The sequence below is a fragment of the Nanorana parkeri genome, unplaced genomic scaffold (genome assembly GCF_000935625.1).
Source record: "Nanorana parkeri isolate BGI_ZX_2015 unplaced genomic scaffold, ASM93562v1 scaffold874, whole genome shotgun sequence".
NCBI classification, from domain to species: Eukaryota; Metazoa; Chordata; class Amphibia; order Anura; family Dicroglossidae; genus Nanorana; species Nanorana parkeri.
In genome coordinates, this window is record NW_017307142.1 from 26,899 (window position 1) to 38,195 (window position 11,297).

Genomic DNA, 11,297 nt, shown 5'->3' on the forward strand with positions numbered 1-11,297 from the left:
CGTAGCTTTTAAAGTATAATTTTTCCCATAGTGTGGCCTTCAGTTGGCAGCAGATCTGTGTCCCCCCCATGCTGCCGCTACCCCCTCCCTGTCGCTGCCGGTTATCCCGGGCTGGGATATTAGGGGTCCTAGGTCCTCTTTATGGAGTCATCAGGAGTCTATCAGTGTATATCGGTTATCACATAGGGGACTGTAAGCCCCCTATGTGATAGCGATCAAATTAAGTGTAAAAAAAAAAAAACAGAGTACCACATTAAAAAAATGTTTTATTGCTGTCGGAGTGACAGCAATAATTCTAGGGCCATAAACTACTGATAATCACTGATAACACTAAATTGATGACCGCTCATCAATTTAGTGTTATACGCTTTATGGCCAATTTTAGGCATGGTAGTTTTTTCGCGATTTCGCAGGCGCACGCAATTTTAAAGCTTGACATGTTTGGTGTCTATATACCCAACATGACCTCGTTTTTTATATTTTACCCAAAAATTGGGTGCTGATAAATGTTTTATAACATAAAGTAGGGAAAACAGTTTTGTTTTCAAAATGTTTGGTTCTTTTTTCATTATATAGTAAAAAATTAAAACCTCAGTGATGATTAAATACCACCAAAAGAAAGCTCTATCTGTCCCTAAAAAATGGTATAAATTTAATTTCAGTACAGCGTTGTATGACGGAATAAATGTCAGTCAAAGTCCCGCAGCGCTGAATACTGAAAAATGGCCTGGCCAGGCAGGGGGTTTAATACCCCGGTCAACAAGTGGTTAAAGTCCATACCACACCCTTACCCTTCCTGGCCAGCCAAACTGCATGCTCGGATAAGCATCTGGTATGGATGTTGGGGGAAGCATGCCTCTTTGTGTGTGTGTCTATCTGGTGGGTTCACCCTTAAAGTCCACACCACACCCTCATCAAGATGATGGTCTAGCATGGATGTGGGGGGCTCTACCTTTTTGTGTGTGCTTGATGAGGGTCTGGTATAGACTTTAAGGGGGAACTCTTCAGGGCTCTATATCTGTGATCTGTCATCGAGTTGAATAGTTTCTGCTTACCATATGTGAGGCTATATACAGCCTAAAGTTGTAAAGACAATAATACACTCCTTGATGGTATACAATGTGTAGATAGAGGGGATTTCATAACTGTATGACTTCAGCATGAGCATCATCTACTTGTCCGGTATCTTATCAGCGATTACTTACCTACCTTATGTCCATGGTTCCAGACAATCTAGTTGATGACTGGAGTCAATCATTTGGCTCTTGGCTATATGTGGGGAAGTTTTTGTCTTTATAGACGTGACCTATACTTTTTAATTTTAATTTGTATCTGTAATCAGTTCTTGTATTTGCATTGATGTTCACACAGGTAAGTAGGAGGAACTAAAGGGGGCTCTGTCCTGTGGATGGCTGTGGGGCGTACAGGGAGCACTGTGCAGACATGCTAAACCCACTCAACCCCCACTTACATTTCAGACCTCCCTCAGAATGATCACCCAACAGTAAGTGAAACGTTCCCTTTTACTTTCTCCATGGTCATGTGATGAGTAAGATATTGGTGAGAGAGAAAGAAAGACACTTTACTCCCCTATGGGCACTTGTTCTGAGAAAAAGTCTGTGTGAGTCTTCCCTGTTGTACATGAGGGAAGCCATTGATTTCCAATGCCTACCCATGATGCTTGCCTGAGCAGTGTCTAGTGCAGGTCAGCCCTGCAGGATTCAAGGCACTTACCATGGGCTTGGTACCACCTCCAGTAACAATGGTACAAATTTAGCCCTGGCTGCTAGAAGATTCCTCAGTGTATGTAAAGGGATGACTATGTTTATATTTCTTTATTATTAATATTATTTATACAGCCCCAACAATTTATGTAGCGCTTTACATAGTGCACATTCACATCAGTCCATGTCCTTAAGGAGCTTATAATCTAAGGTATCTATAATGCACACAGGGCTGATTTAGACAGGAGCCAATTAATCTTTCAGCATGACTTTAGAGTGTCCAAATAGTGTCCTGACCAGGATACGAACCCCAGGACCCCCCAGTGCTGCAAGGGAGAAGTGCTAACCACCAAGCCACTGTAAGAAACATATGTGACAAGCACATACACACGCAATTCACTGTAGTAAGGTCTCACTTTTTGGAAGAGCTACAGAGCTGTGTAGAGAGATCGACTCCAATCCATTTCAATAAACCCCAAGTGGATCTTATTTCATGGCAGCCCTGAAGTGACATTGTTCTCCAGAGTAATAAAAAAGAAATTATGGGTAAGGACTAAGTAGGTAGGATTTCACGAAAATGGGCATGGTGGTATGATATGACTAGGTAAAAGCACAATGAATGGAAATGTGGTAAATCGGTAAAATTGCTTATTATTTGCATTATTTAAATGTCTCCAGTTTGCAATGAGCCAGACAATTCATTCCTAACTGCCTGGACTCCTTGTGATTCTCTATAGAGTAGTCTGATCTGTGTGCAGTGGTATTGTAATCTTCACATATGTATTACTTTTTATATATTTTTAAGCAAACAACTAGTGCTGTATGTATTAAAATCCAATTGAACTTTCATGCTTTTTATCTCTTAATAGATTTTTCACTACTTTTTCTCAATAAAAATGCTGCTCCCTTCCCTCACACTCCATTGCTCTCAGATAGCAGAGCTGAGTAATAGCCACACCCATAAGTGTCCCCACAAAGACTTGTACTGCAGAGAAGGGGAGGGGACGTGTCTAAACGTCTCACAATGTAACATTATCACTGCTTGCTGGAATCAATAGATGATGGGATATGTAGTCTTGATAAATTGAGATCGAAACCCATCAAGCAGCAGGGAAAGAGACGCAAAGCACACTGGGAATCCAGGATGTTGTTGGAAGTGATGGGCAGATGGAAGGGGTTTTAATCCCTACATAAAAGGGATTTTATCAGGTAAGCTTTGATTGCATTATCAAAAACAACTGTAGTATGTATTTCTATTACAATGCTGATGTTATAACAGGAGACTATATGATGAGACTTTACAACTCGTTTAAGAGAAAAGGAAATCTGCCAACCTTGGCCTCTCCTTCTATGAAGTCTAACTACCGGCTTGTAGGTAGGTGCAGTACGGCCAATGGCCACTAGATGCCCCCATGGGGCCCTGGAGATAGATGCAGCTCTGGCCTGAGGAGACTCTGTGTCCCAGTAGAGTTGATTTATAGGGGGCGCCCGAGAGGGGAAAGTGGAGAACAGTACAGGAGAGCAGAAGTCTAAGACTGTATGCAGAGTCTCTGGAGAGAGACTTATTCTATGGGAATGACAGGACCAGGCCTAGGACTATGTAGAGCTACCCCGAGAGTGAACCCCGCCTACAGGCTGTTATGCTGATCCAATGGCTTTAATGCTTGCTGAGGTACAAGAATGCAAATAAGATGTCCAGACTTTATTCTGACTTTCTAATTTGCATGCTCCTTCCAGGTGAGTGACTCAGAGGTCAGCCAGGAAACTCGCACTCAGAAAGAGATCAGCAATGCAACATTTACCTCTCAATATGGGGTCTGTTAAAATGATTTGCAGAGATTTATGTGCATATCTGACAATGTGACACCAACAAAAACTCTCTTGAAAACAAACTGTAGAACAAAGAACATTGTTTATTGTAGTAAAATCAGCCTAATATGAAATACAGTGACTATGAAAGGATGTTGGTATGGTGCAGTTTATTGAGGACATCCCTGGAGTTGCAGCTCATCTGAGAAATTGTTAAGTTCATCGCACTGCTTTGAATACTGACGTTGCTGGCACTCCCTTGCATTTGGCCACCTCTCGACCCAAGTGTCCCTTGTCACCATGTAGAAGAACCTGAAAGGAGATAATTGATGTTAAACTAGACGAGACTTTTTGGATACCCAAATAAAACATTTTTTGTCTTTCAACAATCCAGTCTCTAACTAACATAATTTTTGTTGTTTATTCTTCAGGTGAACGCTGTTATGAGCAATTAATAATGATCATTAATAATGATCAATAATGATCATTATAAAGGTGTTTGTTATAACATATCTTACCTTGCAGCATACATATAACACCGAGCTCCCAGGCACTGAGGAGAGGGAGAGGTGCGACTTGAGCAGTGAAGCTCTCCAATCTCATCACCCGCCCCTCCTCACTACTCGCCCATTCACAAAATGCCTTGGTTTTTTTTTTCTTTTCTGTGATTGGAAGAGAAGAGGAGGCGGAAGGGATGTGGCATCATCATTCCTCTTCCAATCACAGAATGTCTGTGTCTTTTCTCACCACACATGAGAAATAAAAAAGTTGGCGGCAATTCTAATTTTTCTTTACTCTAGGAAAAATGCATTTTTTGTGGCTGTTTGTGTCTCTGTTGTAGATTTTCCCTCACTTGTGAAACCACTGCCACCATGTTGGTAAGTGAAGAGGAGTCTCTCAAACAGAACACTAGGAGGGCTATTCACGAAGCTGCCAAAGGCAGCCGAGTGAATAACCCAGCCGAAGTGAAGTAGGCCGAATGACGTTCGGCTATTCACTCCGGCTCAGTACGGCCGATTTCAGCCATACATCGGCATTCGGCTTGGTTATTCTCCTTGGTACCTCCGAAGTACCAAGCAGTATAGAAAAGAAGTGAAATGAATAATTAAAAAAAAAAAAGTTAAATTATTTTTTTTTAAATGTAAAAAAAGAAAAGAAAAAAACATTTTAAAGAAAAGAAAAAAAACAATTCGGCGTAGCTAGCGGTGACAGCTAGCTCCGCCCAACTATTCCTATTGGCCGGTACCTGCCAGAGTCTTCTAGCAGGTCCCGGCAAATGAATAACAACTGAGCGGAGTCGGCCGTGACTTCACGGTCGGCTCTGTCCCAGTTGTTATTGTTTAAAGACAGAACAGCGTCCTCTGGTCTTTTGGGGACGCCGATCTGTCATAACAACTGGGCGCAGCGAGAGATCACAGCTGGCTCCTTTCAGCTGTCATTTGCGGGGCAAAAGACCAGCATTCGGCAGGCCGTTCGCCCCGCTTCGGCTCAGTCGAGCCGAAGCATATGTGTTCGGCTCGTCTGTGCCGCTCAGCCACCTGTGGCTGCTGAACGGGCTATAGTGAATAGCCCTACAGCAGCCCTTCGTTTCAACTGAACCGAAGGGCAGAGGCGGCCGAAGAGAGCCAAAGGATCAGCCGAAGCTACGGCTGGATCCTTCGGCTCTTTAGTGAATAACCCTCTAACAATCTCTCTCAAAACTGCTAATTTTGTGCTTGGGGCCGGAGTCCAGAAGATTCCACGGTCTGCAGCAGTCAGAACTCACCTCTCTCCCAGCGGTGGAATGTCCCTCAGTTTCCACACGTCTAATGCAAGTGAATGGACTTGCATTAGATGTGATGACGTCAGTGGGGCTTAGGCAACCTGAGCCAAGAGGAGAAGAGGCTACGGGTAGCCCCACTGCAAGGGTTAGTTTGTTAATTCCTGGAGTTCCTCTTTACATAAAGTATATATTTGATTTATTAAGTATTCCTTTCACTTACCCATCACCGGGGTTCCACAGATCTTTGGAGACTCCCCACACCATATAGTCCTGGCCCACCACCAGATTTAGAGCATTACGACACTTTGCATGGCTGAGAAAATCGCGTTTCTCATTCACCTGAACCACATCCGTTCCTGGTGATAGAAAAATGGATGCACATGAAAAATAAAGTCCTGTGGGCAGTACACAGCCATAAAGTTTGCATACCTGATCAATGAAATCATATAAGCTGTACGATGGTAATGTCATTTTAAAAGTCATTTTCGCAAATGTTTGCGAATTTGCAGCTTTCATTAAAATAATCCCCGGTGATTCTGTCATGAAGGTCCTTTAGGCACTTCCTGTTATGAGGTGACAACGCTCTATCTATGTCTCCCAATTGTGCACCTGCATTGTCACTCTGTCAAATGAGCTACCATTTGAGACTTTAACTGGCTGTGCCAATGCTGCACAGGCATGATCCGGAGCTGTCACTATCAGGAAAGCCACACTGAGAACAGCCATCCCTAGAGCGAGTGCATATAGGCAGGAAGTGCCTGCAAAGGAGCTGCAGGAGATCAGTAACACTGAGATGAAACAGTGGATAAAAAGCAGTGGCAACAAGTATGTTACAGACAACAGCTGTTACTCTAGGGACACTGTATATACAGGTTTCCATAGCGTTCGTATTTCATTAATTACCTTCTTTAATAATAAGTGTAATGGTCATCACATAGGTGAAATAGTTGTTTTCCTCCTTGATTTCACTGAGTGTTGTCTTGTACACTGGTAATTAAAACAAAAATCAATTATGTAAAGTTTCTTTTACCACATTTTGATACATTTGACATTTTAAAGGGTAACTGAAGTTATGTGCCCCTCTTATGTGGCCTTTTATCCTGCTGGTCAGACTTATCTGTAGAATTCTCATCTGGCCAGGATTCTGGTGTCGCAGTTCTTATTGCTGTAGTTTAGCTCTTTTACCAAATTATGGCGTTCACCAAGCCCAGCTCGAAAATTCCCAGCTGACGCTACTTTTAACCACAGTAATACGTGCTATGTAAGACCATGCTAAGGTCACTATTGATCCTCAGTAATTCCTCTTGAGTTACAGAGTCAGCTGGGATCAGTAAACACTGCTCTCTCCCCTAGCAGGTCCTGATCCCTCATTGTCCAAAAAGAGCATTTGTAGGTATTGACTACACTGGACCTTTTTTCCACCCTGGATTCCCCATCATGGGATGCTCAGGTGACCTTTCTGGAAGAAGGTTAGTTTTTCTGGATTCTTCCAGAATTCTCTCGAAGGGCCCATCTCCTGCAAGTTTACACTGGTTGGGGTCTTACAGATGTCTAGTGTTGGTATCTTTTGGTCACCAACAAGCGAGGCTGATGAGCTTATATACTTGCTGAAGCACTCTGGACCATCTAAGTTAGTGCCCTAATGTTCATAGCGCTCCCCCTTCTTCCCATTTGTGGGGTTTGTGGGGACTTGCTCATTTTACATTGACCTCTCCTTCAGTCTTCTTGGGTCTTCCTTAGCCTCCCTCTGGGCATTTGGGAGTCCTGACATTAGGTGAGATGTGCAGCTGTTCCTATGGATCTAGTGATCCTTGATTTGAATCCCCAGTCTCTTAGGGTCTATGGGGTGGTTCTTTACCCCCATCGTGGACTGAATACTGTCTCAGGGGAAATAGCACACATGTGGGGGTTCTCATAGATTCTGCGATAGACTATAGACTAGATTGGGACAATCCTTCATACTATAGCCGATCTGTGACCTCTATTGAAAGTTCCTAAAATATCTTCCCTGTTCCTGTTCCTAATCAGGTGATCATTCTTAGCTCCCTGACTATGGTTCATCTCCCTGACTGGGCATGCTTTGTAGTCCCATTTCCCTCCTCAATCTCTAAGACAGAGAATAGGTTAGAAAGTATCAGCTCCCAACTAAGGTTTCAGTAATGCACAAAGTACATAGCCCAGTCTATTTATTATTGTTTTTGTCTAAGATTCACCCAATTTTCACAAGGTTTTCACATAACATTCCTTCAGAAAAAAAGAATAATTCTTGAGTGAAAATTAAATGACTCTTGCTGAAAATATTAATAAATAGATGTTTAGGAACAACTCAGAAATAAAGTATTCTATCCAATAAAACAGATAGAGTGCCCTGTCTCTTCTCAACCTTTTAGACTGAGAATAGGTTAGGAAGTTTCCACTGGAAAGTTACAAGGACAGCATACCGAGATACAGCGCTCGATCTGGGGGGTCCTATATAATATAATATTGGATGTACTTGTTCAGTTGAGCGGCTTCAGAAGCATACAGACCGGGGTGTCCGACCGATGGGTGAGTCTAACAGAAAAAGGGAGGTGAGAAGCGCTGCAAACCAAGTGGGAGAGCAGGGCGATTTTTATAGGAAGTGAGGGCTGGGAAAATAAGGGCAAGTTGTGATTCCCGACCTTCAGTGGTGGATCCAATTTCTCCAGAATGACCCAGAAAACATAAATGTGTGATATATCACAACTTGCCCTTATTTTCCCAGCCCTCACTTCCTATAAAAATCGCCCTGCTCTCCCACTTGGTTTGCAGCGCTTCTCACCTCCCTTTTTCTGTTAGGAAGTTTCCACTCCCTTTCCTGTGTGTGCTCCTATTGGGGGGATTTCTCTTAATTTCCTGTACTGTTGAGCCCTGTGTACCACCCCCAAGGCACAAATATATACTGTGCTATAATGATGCATAGTAACATTTTTACAATTGGCCCACATTGTTAGTGTCTGCATTAAATTTTAGGCTGCAAAATGAAATAATATTATGACTTACCATAGTCTACTCCATGTGCACATGCACTTTCTAATCGTTTAATATCGTCCACGTTGTCTAACCGTTGTTGCATGACGCAGTTTGCTGCAAAATAATAGGTAAATTATATTACATTTTTAGATATTGTCTGCATAGCATAATGAACACAGTGTTACATAATTGTATGGACAGAACGTAGGAAAACAACACAGGAAATCCAGATATAAAGTAGATTAGAGCTGGGCTTCCCAAACATCTACTTTTGTCCCTAAATGCAAAACACAAACCTAAAGCAGCCACATATAGAATGGACCCCATTTAACCAAGTTATGTATTCATAAAAGTAATCCCTGTACAGCAGGATTCAAATTGGGAGAGGAAAGGGCCAAGTCAAGTTTTACTGCATTGAACACTTTATCTTGAGCTGGATGATAGGAGGAGAGAGCATGGCCTTATACTCATTAGTATGTTGTTTCACTATTAAAACAGCCTTATTACCAAACCATCCTCTACGCTTCTCTCAGGACCTCCTACTCTCCTAGCTCCCTCATCACTTTCTTCCCTGCTCACCTCCAGAACTTCTCCAGTACCTCTTCCATCCTAAGGAAATCCATACCCCAATCTGTTCAGCTATCTCCTACTCCATAATTGTGATCCCTGAAAACTCATCTCTTCAGGAAATCCTATCCCACTTCCACCTAACAACTGACCTTTCACTTCCTCCATCAGCTTATCCCTCACAGTTAATGCCTTTTGTATCACATACCACTTACTTTTTAGATTGTAAGCTCTCATGAACAGGGTCCTCCTAATCCATTGATAAGCAAAGGGCTCTGGGGTTGGCCTTTAACTCAAACTCAGTGCACACTGGCACCCCAAACACCCACGACTGACTGGTAAATGGCATCCTACAACATTTACCTTCAGCACAGCGGCACACCTCTCCTACACAGATCTTGCCAAGAAGTTTGCTGTCCTCATCCACATGGTAGAATTTGGTACAACGGTTTTCTGTTGGGAAAAAGGAAAAAAAAAAAAAAACAGTATTATTGGAGTACCTCACATTTGGCCATTTTCGTTAACAATTATGCTAAGCAGCATGAATAAATCCAGTAAAGTCACGACTCCAGAAATGCAAATTTGTTCCAGATTGGTGACATAGAAAGTATTTTAGTCAAAGAATCAACATGAAGGCCATTGGCATTTTTGTAAGGTGACCAGCAATGGAAGTTTAGGCTTTTATTCCTTCTTCCAGGGGGAATGCAACTTTACAGGTCATCAACCCTTTTGGTGCTCAGGGGTTAAATTATGTCCATCTTCAATAGCTGCAATCTCCATACAGGTCTTAAAGTTATAAAACAGCTCTTTTAATTAGATCAGCTCAAACGCTGACAGCAAAGAAAAATTATAGCATCTTCACGTCAGCCTTTTTCAGGCTTGAAGAATCAAGTAGAATAGTATACAAAAGTTCCACCACGCCAAAGGTCTCATCCCTCCGTTATGCAGCAGCCGTGGGTATGCCGGGTGCTCATCGCCACTCTATGTGAAATCCATACAAACAACAGGTCACAATTACGGTTGCATCACTCATATAATAAGCTACTTGTGATATAAGTGATGTCCCTGGCAGTGCAACCTATCCATTGCATAGATTGGAACATAAAATATTATGCTCTTTTATACTTATAAGACCTATTTGAAGATTTCTGATTTTGGGTATGTATTCCTTTTATAATAGGATATATATTCTTTTGAAAAAGCTCTTACCTGGTGAGTAATAGTCATACACAGTGACAGATGCAGGTTGGATGAGACCCATTTTGAAGTACTGGTGAAGATTAAACTTCAGACACCGCTCCTCACTGTGAGATATCTAGGTGTAGAATAAATGAAAAAAGTTGAAGTATAACAAGATAAAACTCTTTTTGTTTTTTATAGAGTAGGGGAGGATTAGAATCCCTGTTCAGGTTTCACTGCTATCCAGGACAGTCCAGGAGTCCAAAAATGTTCAATATTAGAGTTGGTTCACAAACGACCACATAGAACAGCCAACTTTTTGTGGGAGCTCAAAGACTTTCCCCTTCTTCATGGCTTAAACATAATTGGTAATAATATGAGCCCATAGCTGGAAAACATCACCAAGAATGTTTTATTTGCTGTATAGGGTATAATTAGAATCAGTGAATTGAAAAAACCCTGATTTACCGATTCTAAATATACCCTATACAGCAACTAATTCATTCTTGGTGACTTTTGCCAGATTTAAGTTCATATTACTACCCATTAATGACTACTACGCATAAAAAGGAAAGGTTTCATTTGCAAATATAATTTGCCTGTTGATGAGGAGGGAAAAGAGGAAGCAGGTAAGGCAATATATTAGCAGATTAAGTTTCAGCTTTATAGAGGAACTCCAGGAATTGTAAAAACTAGCCTCACACGGGAAAACTACGTATTTTGGTCTAGGGGCCGGAATAAAGAAGATATACTTACCTGATCCACGGTCCTGTGGCAGCCAGCGCTCTTCTCTCTCTGCAAAGAGATATGTGTGTTCCCTGGAGCTCCGATATACTCAGTTAATCCCTTTATTTGTAGTTTGATCTGGTCATCAAGTATGTAACCAAAAAGTAATTGAAACAAAAAGGGGAGGCAACAGTGTTCCAAGTGAGGATCACTGAAAAAGTGGTTACTGATAGACCGAGACCGATAGTTTCTTATAAAAGTATAAACTTTATTGTGATACAAAACATCAATTACCGCACCATCAACACCGCTTCTGAAAAATTCCCTAAAAGAACAGCGCTGTTCGTAGCACTCAAACACTCATGCATTCATCCTATGGGCCCCACAAAGTCTACGGCACAGCAACATTTTTAAGAGTTTAAACGGAGGGTATATTCCCAGTTTAACACTTGATTTCTTTCAATGATTATGTCCTCATTAGACGATGGTATTGGATCAAGGTAATTAGTGTTGCAGATCTACTTCAAGATACGATTGTA

The 11,297-nt window shown here is 41.8% G+C and overlaps 1 protein-coding gene across 1 annotated transcript in view; it reads right to left on the reverse strand.

The window, feature by feature from the left end:
• Positions 1-3,697: 3,697 nt before the first annotated feature.
• LOC108794608 (A.superbus venom factor 1-like) overlaps positions 3,698-11,297 on the reverse strand; it is a 74,022-nt gene continuing 66,422 nt past the window's right edge. The window contains exons 37-43 of the mRNA XM_018565688.1: positions 10,789-10,827; positions 10,063-10,168; positions 9,217-9,306; positions 8,317-8,400; positions 6,199-6,282; positions 5,516-5,651; positions 3,698-3,845 (exon numbers count right to left, since the gene is read on the reverse strand). Coding sequence (XP_018421190.1) covers positions 3,704-3,845; positions 5,516-5,651; positions 6,199-6,282; positions 8,317-8,400; positions 9,217-9,306; positions 10,063-10,168; positions 10,789-10,827 — 681 coding nt within the window. The 3' untranslated portion in view covers positions 3,698-3,703. The remainder of the gene's footprint in view (positions 3,846-5,515; positions 5,652-6,198; positions 6,283-8,316; positions 8,401-9,216; positions 9,307-10,062; positions 10,169-10,788; positions 10,828-11,297) is intronic.